The 22,937-nt window shown below is 42.0% G+C and overlaps 1 protein-coding gene across 4 annotated transcripts in view; it reads right to left on the bottom strand.

Annotated features, from left to right (window-relative positions):
- Window positions 1-22,937, bottom strand: part of plxdc2b (plexin domain containing 2b) — a 351,187-nt gene that overhangs the window by 157,559 nt on the left and 170,691 nt on the right. For all 4 annotated transcript variants that reach the window (XM_059638778.1, XM_048551267.2, XM_048551286.2 and 1 more), the window contains exons 3-4: window positions 17,941-18,087; window positions 17,031-17,100 (exon numbers count right to left, since the gene is read on the bottom strand). In XM_059638778.1, coding sequence (XP_059494761.1) covers window positions 17,031-17,100; window positions 17,941-18,087 — 217 coding nt within the window. The remainder of the gene's footprint in view (window positions 1-17,030; window positions 17,101-17,940; window positions 18,088-22,937) is intronic.

The following is a 22,937-nucleotide window of genomic DNA, read 5'->3' as shown; positions in this document are numbered from 1 at the left end:
CAATTTAGGATTTTACCAAACAAAACAGATGGTGTGAATTCCTGACTTGAAAGACACAGTAGTTACCCTGGTGCATGCAGCTTGCCAGCTTCTTCTGAGTTTCCATCTTCAGGCCATTTACAAACATCTCATTGCACACTCCACAGCAGTGACCACCTCCACCCAGTGTCCACATCGTTGGCATTGCTCAAACCTCGTTTTAGCTTCAGACTAACCCAGAATACCTTTCAGCACTGCACCAATGCAATAAGGAATTCTCAGACAACCTACTCCTGCCAGGTTGCTCTGTTTGCAGGGTACCACTCCCATCTTCAAAGGATTAATCTCTGGGCTCTTAGCTTACTTTCTGAGACCTTATTCACTTTGTATCTATTTGGACATTCACAGGATCTAAACCTCGCCTTGCTTTTTAGCGCACTGGTGCTTCAATGAAAACTTGCAGGCCCAGACATTTCTACCCTCTTTTGCAGTTTAGCGTGCACAGAAAGACTACCAGGTTATCATGGCTGTCAGTAGCAAAGAGTCAGGGAAGTGATTATGTTGCTGGACAGCATGTGTGATATCACTGTCATACTTACAGCATTGTGCCAGCAGCTTTCACAGAAAACACACCTCATGTGTTTCAACCAAATTGAGTCATTTAGTGTCACATGTATTCAGTGCAACAATACAATGAAAAGTGCGTATCTTCGCCGCACATACATGGCGCTATTCATATTAACTTAGAATAAGGCAAAAAAAAATTTAAAAGATAACTCCAATGTTCCTTTCCACTGCTGTAGTTCTGTTCCGGGCTTTCCAGCCCTCACTGTGCTCTGGGCTTTCCAGCCTCACTGTGTCCCTGCCAGAGTCCTGCTCCGGGCTTTCAAGCCCATGCTATGCCACTGCCAGCAACCCGCTCTCTGCTGCCACACCGACTCTCTCTCACCATTCTGATCTCACTTCCGCTGCCTCACCCCCCCACTCTCACCATTGCCTCACTGGCCTGCTCGCTCTTGATCTGCCACCGTCTCTCTGGACCACGCTTGATCCACCGTTACTGCAGGACACGAATGATGCGTTCAGCTCCTGCTATAGGCTTCCCGGTTGTGACCCAGCTCCTTCCTGACTCCTTAGGTTAGGGTAAGGGTTAGTTAAAAGGAGTGGGGGGTGTAGAATTACTACTGAGGGAGAGAGAAGAAGTGAGAGAAAAGAAAGGAAGGACAAGGAAAGAAAGAGAAAGAGAACTGGCCATCTTGCCAGAAAATGACCATGCTTGTGTTTCAGTTTGAGTTTGATTTATAGTTGTCACATGTACCAAGATAGAGTGAAAAGTGTTGTTTTGAAGCTATACAGGCAGATTGTGCCATACAAAGTGCATCAGGATAGCAGAACAGAGTGCAGAGTACAGTGTTACAGCCACAGAGGAGGTGCAGAGAGAGACAGATCAATATTAACATTTGAGAGGTCTGTTCAAAAGTTTGCTAAAAGATGGGAAGAAGCTGTTCTTGAGTCTGTTTGTACATGTATTCAAACTTTAATATCTTCTGCCCAACAGAAGATAGTGGAAAAGAGTAAGGTCAAAGAGGAGCAGTTGTTAGAAGAGTGAAAGGACACCACAGTCAATCACTGGTGTCCCCAACAATCAATCAAGGACATCCCTAAGTTCAGGGGATGGCCACGGTTAGTTACACACTTGGTGAGATAGGGTCTGAGGATCAATACTTTTGCAGTCCAGAGATCAAGCCATAAGACCATAGACTTTAAGATATTGGAGCAGAATTAGACCATTCGGCCATTTGAGTCTGCTCTGCCATTGGATCATGGTTGATATGTTTATACATGCCTTCCTGTGTAACTGTTGATTCCTTTACTAACTGTTATAAAGTGGAGGTTGACCCCCTCTGATATCTAAGACCAAAATACCCAGAGAGGAGCTCCAATCTGGTATAAAGTAGTGTTTAAACAAACATTAACCCTGACACTCTCTTTAAATTCAGCAAGTCACAATTTATTTATCTAACACTACCAGTGAACAAACTAACTAAACTATTAACAAACTGAATAACTCTTCTAATTACTAACTATTTCCAAATAAAAAGATTACAGTGGTACACTGTTCTAATAAATAAAGATCCCACATATATAAAAGAAAATAGAATTTAGTCTCTTGAAATTATAGCCAGGTTACATCTTCTAGAAAATTCTGCGTCTTCTTTGATGAATTCTTCTGTCAGGAACACCTTCTCCATTGAATTTCTTTTGTCAGGAACATGAACTTTGTGTGCCATGGGTACCTTTAATTTAGATGGAGCTTATTCTAGGGCTTAGAGAATTCTGTGAGAGCCAGTGATTCTTTCTTTTAGAGATGAAGCTGTGCTCTTGGCAGACTGCAGATGGCCTTCCCCTGATTTTCTAAATGTCCTCATCTTTTATACCCTTGATGACACATCAATTTCTTACAATAGGATTGGTCCTATGTTGTCAAAACTATCAGACTTAAATTTTAATTTGTTTTGGTATCTAAGGGCCTGTTTTAAATCAAAATGGTTAAATTTAAAAACTTGTTGTCTTGGTAAAGTTGCTGCTTTGCCTGCTAACAGTGTTGTCTTTTGATACAAATGTTTCAATTCAGGTGCTCTGTGCACCTGTAAAAGTACAGACATCTTTTTTGAATCTCTAAGCACAGAAAAGCCACATCATCTTTTAAAGGGACCGCACACAGCTTTCCCCACAGCATTTTGCGAACACTAAATTCTAACATCCTGCCTTTCAATCCACAAGTACTCTACTCAACATCGCAACACTACTCACGGACTTATCTTTCTCTCTCTTAAATACACTCAATGACTTGGTCTCCACAGCCTTCTGCAATAGTGAGTTTCATAGCTTATGTGCTCTCTGAATGAGGACATTCTTTTTCACCTTAATTCTAAAGGTTCATCCCTTCACTATGAGCCTGTGTCCTCAGGTCCTTGTCTCTTCTACTGGTGAAAACATTCATCTACATCCACTCTTTCTACACTTCTCAGTATTTTGTAAATTTCAATCAGATTCCCCCCCTCATCCTTCCATTGAGCACAGACTCAGAGTCCTCAACTGTGCCTCATATAATAAACCATTCATCCCTGGAGCCGTTCTTGTAAACCTTGTCTAGACCATCTCCAATGCCAATCTAAGCACATTCTTCCTTGTGCTTCCTTATGACACAGGCAGAAAACTGCTTGGAACATATTCCAGATGTGGTCTGACCAGAGCCTAATGCAGCCTCAGCAATCCATCTGTGTTCTTATATTCTACCCCTCTTAACATGATATCTAACAGTGCAATTGCCTTTCTAACTGCCAACTGAGCCTACATGTTAACCTAAAAGAACCTTGAGCTAGGACTCCCAAGTTGCTTTATGCTTCAGATTTCTGAAGCCTATCCTTGTTTAGAAAATATGCTACACCTTCATTCTTCCTACCAAAGTGCATAACCTTGCACGTTCCCACATCGTATTCCATCTGTAATTTCTTTGCCCACTTTCCCAGCCTGTCCCTCCACTTACCTTGGTGTCATCTGCCAATTTAACAACAATGCCCTCATTTCCTTCATCCAGATAGTTAATGTATGACATGTATATTATAATCCCAATGCTGACTTTTGTAGAACCCCACTAGTTGCTGGCCGACATCCTTTATCCCTATTCTTTGCTTTCTGCCCGACAGCCAATCCTCTATCCACACCCGTAGCTTGCCCTTAACATAATGGGCTCTTGTCTTAATTAGTAGCCTTCTGTGCGACATCTTGTTAAAGCCCTTCTGGAAATCCAAATACATCACCCTTACTGGCTCTCATTTATCTAACTTGCTCGTTACATCATCAAGGATTATAGCACTTGCAAGTACTCTGCAATCTCATCCTTAATAATAGACTCCGACACCTTAGCAATGGCTGAGGTCAGGCTAACAGACTGAAAATTCCCCATCTTCTGCCTCCCTCCTTTCTTAAACAGGGGTGTTCCATGAGCCATTCTCCAATTCTTGAGAATTAGACACTCTCGGCACCAGTGATACCTGAAAGATCACCAACACTGCCTCAACAATATTCTCGGTCAATCTGCAGGTCAGTCTGGGATCGCTGCTATGTCAGTTCGGGAGTTGTGGAAACATCATTCTGAGGCTGTGAGAACTGTCCTCAAAGTTAGTTTGGTGATGTGGATCCGCAGGATTATTGTGGACCCTCCATGCTGAGTTAGGAAAATTAGGAAACTCAAGTCTGGGGATGGGATGCATTGTGCTGGTGCGCAGAAGACAATGAGAGTGAGGTTAGGCAACTTCAAACAAAAGGGAGGGAGCTGACAGCACAGGAGAACGCAGGTATTGTGGTGGGAGGGGGAAGGTAGGGTTCACAAGTCACCACCACTCTGGCCTCAACTGGGAAACAGCGGATAGCCATTGAGCCATGGAATTGCAATAAGTCAAAGGAGTCCAGGGAGAAGACAATTGGATCTTTGTTTAAATCTGTAGGTTTAGTTCCAATTACTTCATTAGTACTTGGACTGTAATTTTATGCCTGAGGAATGCAAGGGATTTCTGAAATTTAGCTAGTGAACTGAGCTTTCAACCCAACCACAACTTGCCACATCCACTCAATTGAGGCACAATACCAAATTTATCAATGGCTTTAGACTGACAAAGTTTAACCAGCATTTCCATTGGGCAATGCTGGGGATTGCTTTCAGGCCTCCAGAATGCTTCACCCCACCACAGCAGCTGCAGAGCTGTTGTACTTTCCTGATTGGAGACAGCGCAAATAGCCCTTGGCCGGAGCAGTGATTCTTGGTGGTCAGGTACAGGAAGAGGTACAGTGTACCGTGGGAGGACAGCCATTGATGAGGGTGCCTAATGAGGAAACAGGATCTTTGTAGCTGATGCCTTTGCTTTCACCTCACTCCTGAACTCCACCTGCAGCATTCAAACCTAAAAGCCTCAACTGGGAGCAAGGGCCTCACCCTTGGCCGCACTTGCCCCCAGACAGCTGTAATCGGTCACGGTTAGGCAGAAAGGGTGGCGGCCACCCAAGGAATTTAATGGAACTCTCATCAGCAAAGCTGCCAAGGAGTTTCTGTAAAATTCTGCCTATTTACTTTCATTAGAACATCACTATTACTGGCAACAACATTGGTATAAAATACCAGCTAGTAAAAGTCACTAATCAAATTGTCTTCCGATACAGACCATCTCAAACTGTTGTTGCGTGGACTCTGTCTTGTGCATTTAATGTACTGTATCAATGCTCCTTGAATACTAAATATTATCAAACACACACAGAATATTCATCCAACCTGCGATGTTTATTGTTGAAAATGGTCTGCTATCACATTCACCCTCATAGCAATAGGAATGTGTATGATTTCAGCTGGTCTCTGCCCACAAAGTAAGTTTCAACCGCATTCCGATTTAACAATTTAGTTTTTTTTTTAGCAATCATAATCATCTTTGCTCAGTTGTGTTTGCTGCTGGTGCAATAAAGGTTTAGAACAAAGAATAATACAGCGCAGGAACAGGCCCTTCGGCACTCTACGCCTGTGCCAACACATTTTGCACTTTCATACTCAAACTGTCTTCTGCCTCAGAACTCAGGTAACTCCGATTTTTTCTCACAGGTGCTGCCAGACCTGCTGAGCTTTTCTGGCTACTTCTGTTTTTGTTCCTGATTTGCAGCATCTGCAGTTCTTTCATTTTATTTTAACTTCCTATTAAGCCTTTTCTGTACCCTCTCCAAATCATCCACATCCTTCTGGTAGTGCGGCGGCCGGAACTGTGTTCAATATTCCAAGTGTGGCCTAACCAAAGTTCCATAAAGCTGCAGCATAATTTGCCTATTCTTATACTAAATGCCCCATCCAATGAAGGCAAGCATGCCATTGGCCTTTTGTCACTACCTTATCTACCTGTGCTGCCACCTTCAGTAACCTGTGGACCTGCACACCCAGATCCCTCTGCATGTCAATACTCCTAATGGTTCTGCCATTCACTGCAAAATCTCCATCTGTATTTGAACTTCCAAAATGCATCAAATCACATTTGTCCAGATTAAACTCCATCCACCATTTTTCTGCTCATGCCTCCAACTGATCTATTTCCCGCTGTATCCTCGGACAATCCTCCTCAATATCTGCAAATCCACCAATCTTTGTTTTGTCCAAAACGTACCAATTCGACCAGCTACATTTTCCTCCAAATCATTTAGGTTGTCCACAGACAGCAGAGGTCTCAGCACTGATCCCTGTGGTACACCACTAGTCTCAACCCTCCATTCCGAAAAGCACCCTTTCACTGCTAAACTTTGAGTCCTATGACTAAGTCAGTTCTGTATGCATCTTCCCAGCTCACTCTGATACCATGTCACCTCACCTTTTGTACCAGTCTGCCATGAGGGATCTTGTCAAACGCTTTAATGAAGTCCATGTAGACAACACCATCCAATTTTCCCTCAATCAACCTCCTCAAAAAACCCGATCAAGTTAGTGAGGCACAACATCCCCCACACAAAGCCAAGCTGTCTATCACTAATAAGGCCATTTGCTTCCAAATGCTAATAGATCTTATCCCTGAGAATCTTTTCCAATAATTTCCCTACCACCGACGTGAGGTTCATGGCCTGTAGTTTCCAGCATTATCCCTGCTACCCTTCTTAAACAATGGGACAACACTAGCTATTCTCCAGTCCTCTGGGACTTCACCTATGGCCAAAAGGGATATAGAGATGTCTGTCAATGCTCCAGCAATTTGTTCTCTTGCCTCCCTCAATTTTCTGGGATTGATACCATCAGGACCCAGGGACTTATCTATATTAATACTTTTTGAGATGGACAACACCTAATATATTATTTGGGCGGCACAGTGGCTCAGTGGTGAGCACAGCGCCAAGGATCTGGGTTTGATTCCACCCTCAGGCGACTGTCTGTGTGGAGTTTGCACATTCTCCCCATGTCTGTGTAGGTTTCCTCCCAGAATCCAAAAATGTGTAGGCTAGGTGGATTGATCATACTAAATTGTGCATAGTGTACAGGGATGTGTAGATTAGGCGGATGGGCCTGGGTGGGCTTCACTGAGGCTTGGTGTGGACTTGCTGGGCCAAAGGGCCTGTTTCCACACTGTACGGATTCTATGATTTTATAATCATCCAGACACTTGGACTTTAAAGTAGATTTACAATAGATTTTAGTTTTCAGTTCTATGAAAAGGGCTTGTTTCTTTTAACAATGGTTAGCTATACAAAACTCTAGTTTGGCCACATCTGGAATATTGAGTCCAGTTCTGGTCGCCTCATTACAAGAAAGATGTGGAAGTGTTGGAAAAGGTGCAGAAGAGAGTTACAAGGATGTTGCCTGGAATGGAGGGAAGGTCTTACATGGAAAGGTTGAGAGAGCTAGGGCTTTTCTCTTTAGAACAACGAAGGATGAAAGGTGACTTGATAAAGGTGTACAAAATAATCAGAGGTAGACAATAGACAATAGGTGCTGGAGTAGGCCATTCGGCCCTTCGAGCCAGCACCACCATTCATTATGATCATGGCTGATCATCCACAATCAGTATCCTGTTCCTGCCTTATCCCCATAATCCTTGATTCCACTATCTTTAAGAGCTCTGTCTATCTCTTTCTTGAAAGCATCCAGAGAGTTGGCCTCCACTGCCTTCTGGGGCAGAGCATTCCATATATCCACCACTCTCTGGGTGAAGAAAGTTTTCCTCAACTCTGTTCTAAATGGCCTACCCCTTATTTTTAAACTGTGTCCTCTGGTCCTGGACTCACCCATCAGCGGAAACATGCTTCCTGCCTCCACAGTGTCCAATCCCTTAATAATCTTATATGTCTCAATCAGATCCCCTTTCATCCTTCTAAACTCAAGCGTATACAAGCCCAGTCGCTCCAATCTTTCAACATACGATAGTCCCGCCATTCCGGGAATTGACCTTGTGAACCTACGCTGCACTCCCTCAATAGCAAGAATGTCCTTCCTCAAGTTTGGAGACCAAAACTGCACACAATACTCCAGGTGCGGTCTCACCAGGGCCCTGTACAGCTGCAGAAGGACCTCTTTGCTCCTATACTCAATTCCTCTTGTGCTGAAGGCCAGCATGCTATTAGCTTTCTTCACTGCCTACTGAATCTGCATGCTAGCTTTCATTGACTGATGTACAAGAACACCTAGATCTCGTTGTGCTTCCCCTTTACCTAACTTGGCTCCATTGAGATAGTAATCTGCCTTCCTGTTCTTGCCACGAAAGTGTATAACCACACATTTATCCACATTAAACTGCATCTGCCATGCATCCATCCACTCACCTAGCCTGTCCAAGTCACCCTGTATTCTAATAACATCCTCCTCACATTTCACACTGCCACCCAACTTTGACTCTATCTCCCCCCTCGCAAGGGACCGAATATCACTCCTCACCAACAGGGCTACCCTACCCCCTCTGCCCACCAGTCTGTCCTTTCGATAGCACGTATAGCCTTGAATATTCATTTCCCAGGCCCTGTCCAGTTGAAGCCACGTCTCAGTTATCCCCACAACATCATACTTGCCAACTTCCAACTGAGCCTCAAGCTCATCCACCTTATTTCTTATGCTTCACGCATTCATATATAATATTTTTAATTTGTTTCTCCCCTCACCCTTCCTATCAATCCCTATTTCACTTGGCCATACTGTACGATCCCTTCTTGAGTTTTTTGCTCTGTTGATTCTGTTCTCCTTGTTAACCTCTCTTATTTTCACTTTCCCTTTAACTTCATTCTTAAATTTCCAGTTTGGCCCCTCCCCCCCATTACTTAGTTTAAATACACCTGTGTTGCAGTGGCAAACCCGCCTGCCAAAAAGCTGGTCGCCCGATTATTAAGATGCAAACCGTCCCTCCTGTACAATTTATTCTTACCCCAAAACATACCCCAGTGATCCAAGAATTTAAATCCTTGCTTCCGACACCAGTCCCTTAGCCACATGTTCAGGTCCATTATCTCCCTGTTCCTGCCCTCTTCAGCCCGAGGAACTGGAAGCAAACCAGAGATAACCACCCTGGAAGTCCTGCTTTTCAGCCTTCTTCTGAGTTCTTGAAGTCCCGCTGTAGAATGCTCCTCCTTTTCTTCCCGACGTCATTAGTGCCGACATGCACCATCACCTCTGGGTCTTCACCTTCACCCTCGAGGATTGTCTGCACTCTATCAGTGACATCCTGGATCCTGAAGGCAACACACCATCCTCAAATCTCGCCTGTTGCCGCAGAAACCCGTCAGTCCCTCTCACAATGGAGTCCCCTATTACCACAGCTCTCCATGATGTCTGACTTCTCAGCTCTGCCTCTACAGCAATTTTTGACTCGCAGACCTGTCCACCTCTCGGACTGGCAGTGTCGTCTGTCTCGGCAGTTTCCAAGACAGTCAGCCTGTTTACAATAGGTGCTTCCCCTGGGGTCTCTTGTACTTCATTCATGTCTTCCTTTGTCATCGACAACCCCCTTCTCTCTTCAGGTATCCTCGGTGTAGTGACCTTGCTGAAGGTCCTGTCCAGAAAATTCTCATTCTCTCAGATGAGCCTGAGGTCTTCTAGTTCTTTCTTCAGTGCTGCAACAACCTCCTTCAGAAGCTAAATGTGTACATACTTACCACAGCTATGGGAGCCAGAAACACCAACAGTGTCCCTGTCCTCCCACATCATGCATGCAGCACACTGAATCAGCTTGGCAGTCATGTCTTCACCCTCTTCAACAGTGGCGTAATCTCCTCACTGAGCCTCTTCACCGAAAACTTGCACTTTACTCACCAGGCACTTCCCTCAGCCCTTGTGTGTTTGCTGTGAGTCTGTGGACTCTTAATTACGTGAGAGGAGGAGGGTGGGAGGGAGGCCCTACCATGTAGGACCTGGGGCTGAGAACACACCTACTTAAATAGCACTCCGCTGCAAAAAGAACCTGCTGGCTTCGAGGTAAGTACTTAAATAGCACTCACTTACTTTCCCAACTGCCTCTCTGCCCTGACCTCACGTCCGCCCGGCTCGCGCCGCTCTCTGCTGCAAAAAGGACCCGCTGGCTTCGAGGTAAGTGCTTAAATAGATAGGCAAAGATAGAATGGACAGCCAGAGGCTTTTTCCTCGGGTAGAGGTAGCTATTACGAGGGGGCATATTTTAAAGTGAGTGGAGGTAGATATAGGGGAGACGTCAGAGGTAGGTTCTTTATTGAGAGAGTGGTAGGGGGGTGGAATGTGTAGCTGGAGCAGGTAGTGGAGTCAAACTCATTAGGGGCACTTAAGGGGCTATTAGATAGGCATATGGATGATAGTATAAGGTAGGGGTGGAGGTTAGATAGACCTTAGATTTAAGGTAAAAGTTTGGCACATCAGGGGCCAAAGGGCCTGTACTGTGCTGTACTGTTCTATGTTCTATGTAAGAAAATCATCGTTGAACAGTGATTTCAAGCATTATTTCAAATAAAGCATTTGTCTTAAGCTAAATGAATAGAAAAGCGACATGTGGAGTTATCTGATTGCAAAGATGACCTTCTAAGGCATACAGAAAGATAGAACATGGCTACAGTCAGGTTACTGTTGAAAAGAATCATTTTGCAGGGGCGGCACAGTGGCTCAGTGGTTAGCACTAATACCCCACTGCACCAGGGACCCGGGTTTGAATCCACTTTCATTTTGTACGGAGTTTGCACATTCTCCCCATGTCTGTGTGCTTTTCATCCAGTTTCCTCCCCCGGGCCAAAGATGTGCAGGTTAAGTGGATTGGTCATGCTAAATCGCCGGTAGTGTTCAGGGATGTGTAGATTAGGTGGGTTATAGCAGGCGTGGGATGTTGTCAAGGTTGGTGTGGGCTTGTTGGGCCGAACAGCCTGTTTCAACACAGTGGGGATTCTATGATGATGATGATGATGATGATGATGATGCTGATGTCAGGAGGAGAGTTTATTCGCTTGAGGCATCCAGGCTTTCAGAGCTGGAAAAGATTCTTAGAATTGTTTAAGTAGGAAGGGCTTTTCTTAAAATTTAGTTCAGAAACTCAGTGAAGTAGTTGGTGCCTGTTCATCTTGGCGAGAAACAGCTAACAGGGAGAATCACATTTGGTTAAACTGTACAGAATGGCTGAAAGGAAATGTTTGCAACCTTGCTAATTAAGAAAAGAATTAAAGAGTTAGTACAGACATAATAATTCTTTGGGCTTGAACGAGGACAAAGGATATTTCTGGGAAAAGGGTTGAATTTTTATTTTCACTGGTCATTTTAAGATCTTTCTAAATTGTCATATACAAAGATTTGTTTTTTTTTGCATAATACACTGTGTTCTTTAGTGAATAGGGTTTCTCGATCATTTGTTCAATGACTGACAACTCAACTGAAAAAATAAAACTTATGATTTATCAAGCCACATTTCACTCTGTAACCTGACTTATTCAACATCACCAACAACTGGAACCACAATGTCATTCCACGAGATAAATTCACAACTGCAAAACTTTCAAACCTACTCAACAGGCCCTGTCCTTATTTCAAATAGAGCAATTGTTATGGCTGCTATTTCTTTCTGGGGGGCAAGAAAATTTACTTTGTTCAGTTTGTAAGCCATTAAATAGATCTTTAAATAAGATTCAGGAATATATCATTATTTAGTTTATGTGCCCCTATGGAATAGGAAATGGCATTAAATACACAGAATGCTAAGTAAAATAAATCAATACTTCACATTTAAAACAGAAAATATGTTGCGTCATCAACACAGCAACTTATAAATCAATTTTTATCACCTTTTCAGAATTGTTTTGTAGGTTCGATTTCATCTTAAATGTCTAACCATCTGAGTTGTGCTAGCCTCGATGTAATATTTTCAGGGTTAAGAGAAGAAAAAATACCAACTTGCTCAAAATGTTTAAATAACCTTTTAAATCCATCTTATATTCTCCTTTGCAAAGTAAGCAGCTTCAAACTCTTTGTGGACCAGTGCAATTCCACTTCCACAGATTTCAAAGCTCCTATCCACAACCAACACTTAACTTCAAATTCTGACCACTGCAGCATTTCATAGAGACATCACAGTGACAATGACAGTGCATTAGTGGCTTGCTCTCTGATTTTATTTAATATGTTTAAAACATCACCGCAATTTATGACTAGCAGTGGTTTTACTGATTAAAAGAGAAACTACACAGCCATCATCTATCATTGTAATAATTCCAAAGACCTGAAAATGCATTAACAGGATTCATATACTAATAATTATAATGCATTGATACACTGCAGTTTAAAGACTGCATGAAAACAGATTTCACAACATACCCTGTATTCTCAATGACGTGATAAAATATATCAACATTTTACTTATATTGAATTACATACAATAATAAAGAATGCACACCTAAGTAAAAAGCAGATATATTGTCTAACCAAGCATTCACTTATCAGCTACACTCAACAAATGTGCATTACCATATCTACCACCAGAATCACTAATTTTGAATTTGGTTCATATGAACAACAGATACCAGCAGTTAAAATCTAGGAAGATGCAATACCCACACAAACACAGAAAAAAAAAGCTGCAGAATGCACAAAGCACTCAGGGGATTCTGAACAGATTCACACCACATGTTGAAAAAAATAGCAAGTAGAAAATTGTGATTTTTCAAGAGATTTGAAAACCAATTTAAGAAGTAAAGATTGTGGATTCACCTGTTACAGGCAGACTTAGTGTTGGTATTTTTGAATCTGCCACAGTATCTCCAGAAGAGAGAAAAATAAGTGAGCTCTGATTAGCTTATGCATAGAACATAGAACATAGAACAATACAGCGCAGAACAGGCCCTTCGGCCCTCGACGTTGCACCGACCTGTGAACTAATCTAAGCCCCTCCCCCTATACTATCCCATCATTATCCATATGCTTATCCAAGGACTGTTTAAATGCCCCTAATATGGCTGAGTTAACTACATTGGCAGGCAGGGCATTCCACGCCCTTACCACTCTCTGAGTAAAGAACCTGCCTCTGACATCTGTCTTAAATCTATCACCCCTCAAGTTGTAGCTATGCCCCCTTGTACAAGCTGAAGTCATCATCCTCGGAAAAAGACTCTCACTGTCCACCCTATCTAATCCTCTAATCATCTTGTATGTCTCTATTAAATCCCCTCTCAGCCTCCTTCTCTCCAATGAGAACAGACCCAAGTCCCTCAGCCTTTCTTCATAGGGCCTGTGCTCCAGACCAGGCAACATCCTGGTAAATGTCCTCTGCACCTTTTCCAATGCTTCCACATCCTTCCTGTAATGGGGCGACCGGAACTGCACACAATATTCCAAATGAGGCCTCACTAGCGTTTTGTACAGTTAGAACATAGAACATAGAACAGTACAGCACAGAACAGGCCCTTCAGCCCACAATGTTGTGCCGACCATTGATCCTCATGTATGCACCCTCAAATTTCTGTGACCATATACATGTCCAGCAGTCTCTTAAATGACCCCAATGACCTTGCTTCCACAACTGCTGCTGACAACGCATTCCATGCTCTCACAACTCTCTGCGTAAAGAACCTGCCTCTGACATCCCCTCGATACTTTCCACCAACCAGCTTAAAACTATGACCCCTCGTGCTAGCCATTTCTGCCCTGGGTTAGTTGCAGCATGACAACACGGCTCCGGAACTCAATCCCTCTACCAATAAAACCTAACACGCTGTAAGCCTTCTTAACAGCACTATCAACCTGGGTGGCAACTTTCAGGGATCTATGTACATGAACATCAAGATCCCTCTGCACATCCACACTACCAAGAATCTTTCCATTGACCCAGTATTCTGCCTTCCTATTATTCTTCCCAAAGTGAATCACCTCATATTTATCCGCATTGAACTCCATTTGCCAACTTTCAGCCCAATTCTGCATTTTATCCAAGTCTCCCTGCAACCTGCAACATTCTCTCACACTGTCCATCACTCCACCAACTTTAGTGTCATCTGCAAACTTACTAACCCATCCACCGATGCCTGCGTCCAAGTCATTTATAAAAATGACAAACAGCAGTGGTCCCAAAACTGATCCTTGAGGCACACCACTAGTAACAGAACTCCACGCTGAATATTTTCCATCAACCACCACTCATTGCCTTCTTACAGAAAGCCAGTTTCTAATCCAAACTGCTAAATCTCCCTCAATCCCTTGCCGCTGTATTTTCTCCAATAGCCTACCATGTGGAACATTATCAAAGGCTTTACTGAAGTCCATGTACACCACGTCAACTGCCCTACCCTCATCCACATGCTTGGTCACCTTCTCCAAAAACCCAATGAGGTTACTTGTTAACTAAGGAGAGCTAACATCTTCAGAGACAGTTTACCTATTGACAATGGCTGTAAAATGTCTACTGGGTATTAAAGAACTAACTGTCCTGTCCATTTCATTCTCTTCAGGCCTCACTCCTGAAGTTAAATACCCTTTCAACTTCGAAGGTCTTCAAAGCTAATCAGAGAACAAGAAGGGTGCCCCACATGTGGAACTCTCAGCATATTTAGTAACGGAAAAATAAGTGATGAGAAAATTGGTATTAAATGCTATAAATTATGTACCAATATAAGTTATAAAATATCTTCCAAAAATACCAAGTATATTCATCCCACGATATCATCGGTTCATTTACCGTGGTTGGTTCGCTCACCGAGCTGGTTTGTTAGTTTGCAGAATAACATCAGCCTCTGATTGTGGGCTGTTGTCCCGCCTGGTATTTAAACCCTGGGGGCCATTGGAATTGATCACCTCATTTCCGGTTTTACTTTGCACTGCTATATATGTAGGGTCTAAGTCTATATGTTTATTGATGGCCTTACTGGTGGAGAGCCAGCCTTCTAGAAATTCCCGTGCCTGTCTGTTTGGCCTGTCCTAGGATCCTGATGTTGTCCCAATCGAGCTGGTGGTTCTCCTTATCCGTGTGGACGCAGACGTGAGAGTACTGGTCGTGTCTTTTTGTTGCTGGTTGGTGTTCATGAAACCTCGTGGCCAGTTTTCTTCCTGTCTGTCCAACATAATGTTTGTCGCAGTCCTTGAATGGAATCTTGTATATCATGTTGGTTCTGTCCATGGTGACACAGGGTTGATGTAGGTTTTTGAGCCATTCTGATGCCTAATGGTCGTAGGAGTCTTGTGGTCAGTTCAGATGCATTCTTGATGTATGGCAACGTGATGAGTGTGTCAGGGCATACTGTATCTTCCCGCAGTTATTTGTGTGATAGGCATCCTTGGACTCAACTGTTCAGGTACCTGTTGTCCTTAAATACTTGGTAGAGGTATTCTTCTTCGTTTTGGCATAGTTCTGGGTTGCTGCGCTGTGTTGTCGCTCATTTAAATAGTGTTTTTACGCAACTTTGTTTGTGGGTGTTGGGGTTGTTGCTGTTGAAATTCAGGGCTTGAACAGTGTCCGTGGCCTTTCTGTCAGAAATTCCCTGTTGGCCTTGCGTTCTACCATGACATCCACGAAGGGGAGTTCATTCTTTTCTTCTTCCCTGGTGAATTAGATGCCGGTGAGAGTTGGTGCGTTTCCTCTAGTTTAGTCCGCTTGATGATGACGGAAGTGTCATCCGCATATCAGATCCATTGTTTCCAGCTGGATCTGCGGAACAGCCATACTTTCAAGTCTATGCATCACCACTTCAGCTATTAGTCCAGAGATGGGTGACCCCGTAGACGTCCCATTGATTTGTTCATAGATTTGGCCATTAAAGGTAAAGTGAGTCATGAGGTATAGGCCCAGTAACTTCAGCATGTTCTCTGTGGAGGTGGTGTCACTCGGGCCTTGTTCTTTCAGTGGTGTTGCTAGTGTTTCTCTTGCCAGTGGTATGTCAATCGAAGTGAGTAGGGCAGTAATGTTACAAGACACCAAGGTTTCGTTCTCGTCTATTCTGATGTCTTTGGGAGAATTGAGGAATCCTGGGCTGAATGGATTGAGTGGTTAGACTTGCTAACGAAGTGCTTTAATCTTCATTGTAATTCCTTGGCTAGCCTATGTGTTGGTGTGCCTGTCAGGGAGGCTATGGGTCTGAGGGACAGTTCCCGTTTGTGTACCTTTGGGAGGCCGTAGAGTCGGGGGGGGCGGTGATTGTCCCTTCAGGTTTCAATTTTAGGTAGTCTGCTTTGTTGGTTTGTCCAGTCTGTTTCAGTTCCATGACTGCGTTGGTTATTTTATTACCCAGTTGCAGTGTCACAGCAGTGCTTCATCGGAGACTGCACTGATGATGGTGCCCAGCAGGGTAATGAAACGTCTGCAAACTAACGAACCAGCTCAGCGAGCGAATCAACCACATCATCCTCAACCCGAGCTATAAATCTACTCGAGAACCTTAGACAGTTTATTTACAGTCAACCAAACTACTGAAACCCAGATTCATACTTTTTTCGAAATGTTTAAAGTATTGACAAACAACAACAACATCCTAAAAGCAAAAAAAATTAACTACAGCAGTCAAAATATTCAAAAGTTGAATTTGCATGTGCATTGTTTTGGAACACACATTTTGAGCATTTCTGAGAGCGTTGGAGCAGGGTTTCATGTGGAGGTGGATGGCCGATGCATCAGAAGGTTTCCAGCTCAGACACCTGATTTGAATTTAGTACAGCAGTCTAATATATCCAAAGGCCAACAGGATTTCTATGAGGCTGCATTTCCTTGGAACCTGCTCACTGTACTGTTGTAACTTTGCTGATGGTTTGGCATTGTTCACATACATAAGTGGATACACTTGTCATATTGCAATGAATTCATTCCAAGCTAAGTTTAAGAAGGACAGAAACCTCCCAGAAAGGGGAGGGGATATGGTCATGGCCGTTCAGTGAGAGAAGACTCGAGGAAATTCACCTCTAAAGTAAATCCTCAGGATCAATGCATTCTCATTATCTATGTTGATCCAACAAAAATTAGGGGCATTTGATCAACGTGTGAGAAGGCAGGAGTGAATGAGTTGTTGTTGCTTATATTATTAATTTATCAACAGAAAAACACAGTTAACATTCAAGAGGGACTTACCACCAGTCGCCACAGTAATCTCGGTCAGGAAATGTCCATAAAATGGGAAGTGGAAGGACAAATTTACCCTCTGCATGAAGCAATCAAATTAGTTTGTCAATAAAATAAGTATTTATAATATTTTTTAAGAGACATAAATCATTAAAATTCATTTACACCATTTCATAATAATGATTAGTTAAAGAAATTGAAACAGCCCTGTTGCCAGAGGTTTTTCAGCTGACTGAAGGTGAGAATTATTACATATTTGTACAAGACTAAAACGTCTTTATTAAAAGGATTGAAACCTTCATGATAAAACATTTCATTCTGAACAGAAATAGCTGGAAAAGCTCAACACGTCTGGCAGCATCTGTGGTGACAAAGCAAAGTTAACTTTTCAAATCCAGTGGCCCTTTTTCAGAGCTTCAGTTTTGGAAACCGAAACAGTAACCCTGTTTTGTCTCTTACAGATACTGCCAGACCTGCTGAGTTTCTCTAGCAATTTCTGTTTTTGATTCTGATTTCCAGCATCAGCAGCTCTTCATTTTCTTTTCAGTCTAAACAGTGGAGTTGCTCCCTCTGCTCTACCAGAGCTATCAGGGCTGGGCGCTTGGGAATTTTATTCACAGATTCTTGCATCGTTCTACGTCTCTCTCCACTTTAAAATCCTTCACCTTTCACTTTATGTTACCCGCTCTAACTATGAGTTCATTTTTTTTTTATTTAAATGCATTGTGGTGCCTTTCTACAGTAATAGTACATTAGTGATAAATGCATTTGAATATGATTTGAAAGAAGAAAATTTGCATTTACTGAAGAAATGTAGCAAAATAATGTGATGACTTACTCAAAGTCAATCATCTAAATTTATCTAGCTATTTGAAAAATGTACTTTATTTGACTATAATAATAGTTACATGACACTTACCGCAGCTTGCCGGTGGGTGTTAGATAGGATCCCATGAATCTTCACTTTGTCTTTTTCCATTTGATCCATGTTCACCCATAGTTCCCTGGTTTCTGGATCAGACGGCCCATACATTCTTGATGTATAGTAGTTGTGGTCTGTGTTTTCCTGAAAATAATTGAGTAAGGTTGACACATTATAATTGTCACAGAGGAAAACCCAATGTTATCTAATTGCCAGATGTGTCACATGCTTCAAGTCTTAACACTGGATTCTTGAGGAGAAAACATTTCTTCTTCTTGAGCTCTCTGCCCTAGTGTAGGTTGTCTCATAGAGCCACGTTATCCTTTATAACTTGGGCAAGGAGGCAAGTCTAGCTGGAACAGGAATCTAACCTCATGCTGCTCAAATCACATTGGCTGTCCAGTCAACTAAAGCAACGGGTCACTTAAGGATACTGAATTGCTGTGGCAATGTGCACTTTTATATGCTTTATGTAGCCTGGAGAAACAGATGCGAATCTGGTGATGGTGAAAGCTCCAATTTCTTTCGTCCATGTGGATGGCTCGGAATCATTACTACTCTTAATACCTGCTATTGGCACATAATGAAATAATATACAAGTTGACACTTCAACCTGTTTGGCAGTGTCATGATTGCCACTTCCTTGGCTACTAACTCCTGATGTGGGGTTTGAACCAACAGCTTCTAACTCAAAGGCAGGCAAGTTACTCGCTGAACTATAAGATTCCTGGAAAAGATTTTGAATAAAATATTTAGAGGGCTGCTTTGAGCTATGTGGACTGCGCAAGTTGACCCATGCGGGATTCTTCTGGGATCAATGAAGATAGCTCCACCTGTTTGCTGTCTGTCCCCATGAAATTAACAGAGTACAGAAACCAAAGCTAATTTGGAAAGAGTGTGCATTTGTGTACAACTGCACCACTTGTTCAGGGTATCACGAAAAGCTTTACCATCAGAGAACTCATTCTCAAGTGCAGTCCTTTATGATGTAGGTAAATACAACTGCCAAACAAATCTCAGAGAATAAACAAGATGAAAGATAAGCTAATTTATATGGATGGTGTTAGAAAAATTCATGATTCTCCTTCAATTAGTGCCACGAGCCTTTTGCTTACTATGAAAATAGAAAAATACCTGGTTTTACATCCCACCCAAAACACCTCTCAAAATGCAGCACAGCCTCAAAATTTTGAAATTTTGCCCTCACACCCATTTCTAGTTCACTTTTGAACATCAAGAAAAGCAGTGGCTCTTGTAAAGAGCTCCAGGGAACCCCATTTTATACCTTTCCCATACCGGAATATCAATCATTCACACCTCTCACTTAATTAATATTGTATTTGTTCTATGATTTGAGCTTCTATTCCATGGCTTTGACATTGCTGACAAGTCTATCGCATTGTAACATATTAAACTGCTTTTGGAAGTCAATATATCAACTCCATTACTCCCAAAAATCGTTTCTGTTACATTATCAAAGAACCCAATCAAGTTACTTAATACAATTCGCCATTAGCAAGATCAAAGCAACTGTTAATTTTATGTCATATTATCATCGCTTAATGTTTTCCCACTTGCAAGTTTAAACAAACTGTAGATGCTGGGACTACCGTTTTTACACAAATTCCGTGAAGAAAATGTGCAGTTCTCCAATCCGCTGGCCGCAGTCTCCCTGCCTCTGTATCCAAAGGTGGATTCAAAGATTATGGCCAGAGCCTGAGATTTTGATGCTTACTTCCCTCAGCATCCATCAGTCTTAGTGAGTTAATAACTTTCAATACAGCCGCCTTTCTAATAAATTCTATTTATCAATTTTGAATCTATCCAGTATCTTAAACAACACCTTCTTCACAATGACTGTGGTAAGTGGCAAATGTAAAGTAGTTGTTTAGTCTGTGAGCCATACACTTTTGCTTCGATGCATCAATTCTGTTTCTGTTCACCAATTCATTCTTCCATCCCTGCCACCATCCTGTCATCATTACCCTTTTATCACTATTTATAATATCTATGGAAGGTTTTCTTCACTTCAAATTATGCCCTCAACTTTAATTCCAGATTGAACTATGTTCTTTCCTTTAGCTAATCCAAAACTTATGATCCTATGAAAATATTCCTTGACTGGCACTTGATCCACTTGATCCATCTCCATTAAATAGCCAGATCCACCCATGTTACCTTTACAATTGAAAATAGCGCTTACAAGCAGATGAAAGAAGTGAATGTGGAAGGTAGTGGATGGGCTGCTAATCAAATGAGCTGCTTTGCCTGAGTGACAAGCTCCTTGAGTGTTGATGGAGCTAAACTCAGCCAGGCAAGTAGGAAATGTTCTATCACACTGTTATCACACTATTCTATCACACTCCTGACTTCTTTGGCACTGGAAGCAGGTTTATTTAAAAAGGCAATGAGACAAAAATCAGTTTGTTACAGGTCAGTTAGTTTAACATTTGCTGTTGCAAAAATGTTGGTATCTTTTACAAAGGCTAGTAAATAGCATTTACAGCAATAGCATATAAATGTCGTTCATCGTTTATATAAACAAGTTGGATGAAAATATGGGAGGCATGGTTAGTAAGTTTGTGGAAGACACCAAATTGGTGGTTTAGCTGACAGTGAAGAAAGTTATCAAAGAGTACAACAAGATCTTGATCAACTGAGCCAGAAGAGTGATGAATGGCTAAAAGAGTTTAATTCAGGTAAATATGAGGTGTTGTATTTTGATAAGACAAACCAGGGTTACACAGTTAATGGTAAGGCCCTGGGGAGAACTATCAAACAGAGAGACCTACGGGGTTCAGTATATAGTTCCTTGAAAGTGGTGTCACAGGTAGACAAGGTAGTGAACAAGCTTGCCTTCATGCGTCAGTGCATCGAGTACAGAAGTTGGGATGTTATGTTACAAGTGTACAAGACATTGGTAAGGTCACATTTGGAGTACTGTGTACAATTTTCGTCAACCTGCTACAGGAACCATGTTATTAAACTGGAAAGAATGCAAAAAAGATTGACCAAGACTAGAAGGTTTAAAGTGAGAGGGCAAAAGGTTTAAATTGGACCTGAGGGGCAACTTCTTCACACAAAAAGGGTGGGGCATGTATAGAGCGAGCAGCCTGAGGAAGTAGTAAAGGTGAGTATAATTACATCATTTTAAAGACATTTGGACAGACACATGGATAGGAACAGTTGAGAGGAATATGAGACAAATGCAGGCAAATGGGACTTGTTTAGTTGAGGAAAACTGGTCGGCATGGAAGAGTTGGGCCGAACAGCCTGTTTCTGTGCTGTATACCTCTATGACTTTACAAGTCATTACCGATCATGTCATGGACAGATACGTCTGTGGCAGATTTGTGAACTTGGAACCAAGTATGTTTTTCCTTTTATCGGACCAAAACGTAAACTCTGCTTTCTCTCCATAGATGTTGCCAGACCTGCTGAGTTTCTCCAGCAATTTCGGTTTATGTTTCTGATTTCCAGCTTCTGGTTTGATTTTTTTCCCTCTTGTTGGTCCCCTCACCACCTGCCACAGACACAGTCTGACTGCTATGTCCTTTAGAGCTTGACCAACTGTGCTGCTGCCAAGCCACTCTTGGTGGCAGACACTGAAATTCCCTCTCCAGAGTACAATCTTGTTTAACACAGAGGAGTACTGATTCATCAGCTGAGGGCAGGGCAGTATGTGGTAGTCAGCAGGAGGTCTCCCTGCTCATGTTTGGCTTGTTGCTATGGGGCTTCATGAGGTCAGGAGTCACCTGTTTGTTCTCCAACAAGTCTCACACCTTCTTAGACAGTAACAAAATTGCCATTTGCTCATTGTCACAAATTTCTGGACTTCTTTCCTTACAGCACTCTTTGTGTGTTAGTACTAAATGGTTCAAGAAGGTTGCTTGCCATCACCTTCTCAAGAACAATTAGAAACGGGAAATGAATAACCAGATGAATCACCAGAAAACCTTGCATCCATGAAAGAATAAAACAATGTCACTTTGGTTACAGTTGTTTACAGATTGTTGGAGGAGCCTGATTAGAGAGATTCAAAAATTTTGTTGTGGGGAACATAAGGAGTTTTGAAGTGACAGTTGACTACTTTGATAAGGCTAGGGTGTTTGGAGATTGAATGTTAATTTGCAAGGATAGATTGAAATTTGCACTCTTTTTGACGATTAGATTATGAAACATGAATCTCCGTAATGGGCATTTCATAATGAAGCAAGTGTATACAAGTCGAAAAACAGCAGACTATTACTGCTTATTTATAACCCCTTCTCCATCTTTTGGTTTGCATAATATCTAAAACAAACTTCAAAAGATGCAAATTAAGGCAATTATTACATAACTATTGAAGGCAATTAAAGCATACTTGCTTGAGCAAGAGTTCTATCTATTCATGATTATAGTATTAGGCATGAATTATTTTAGCTAACTGATAAAACAAACACATTGTCAATTTACACTGTTATATGGAATCCACGAGGGCAGATCAAAGCACTTCCTCTACTCAATTAAGTTGATTGATTGCTCTTTAAGTGCACATTAAAAGACACCTGAGTCTATACAGAAAGTCACAGTAAGGAACAAATGCTGTAATTACAATTTGTAATGTTGCAACTAGGGGCAATGTGTATTTGGAATTGCTCAATTTAATCAATGTTGGATGTTGAGTTTTCTTCAACAGATATGTAGAAGACAAACAGGTGAGTTTTAACAATGCAAGGCATTGCACACCAGATTCATTGCAATAAATCTGTGCAGCCTTGGAATCCTACATCTCTTACCCCATAACATTTTCCATTTTTGTCTCATTTAATTGTGGAAATTTTACAGATACCTCTTTCCAATGTTGAACATTAAAGCTATTTATGCACATCATCAATCTATGTTGTTCCTAGTTTATGAAACATAATATTCCCATGACTCCACGAAGGCACATGTACCATATGACATACAGATCTCCCAGTAGGCGAAGTACCAGTGTACAGTAATTGACTGGT

This window comes from Stegostoma tigrinum, chromosome 2 (assembly GCF_030684315.1).
Source record: "Stegostoma tigrinum isolate sSteTig4 chromosome 2, sSteTig4.hap1, whole genome shotgun sequence".
Lineage (NCBI taxonomy): Eukaryota > Metazoa > Chordata > Chondrichthyes > Orectolobiformes > Stegostomatidae > Stegostoma > Stegostoma tigrinum.
The sequence above is the reverse complement of the archived record's forward strand: the minus strand, read 5'-3'. Positions and strand labels throughout refer to the sequence as shown.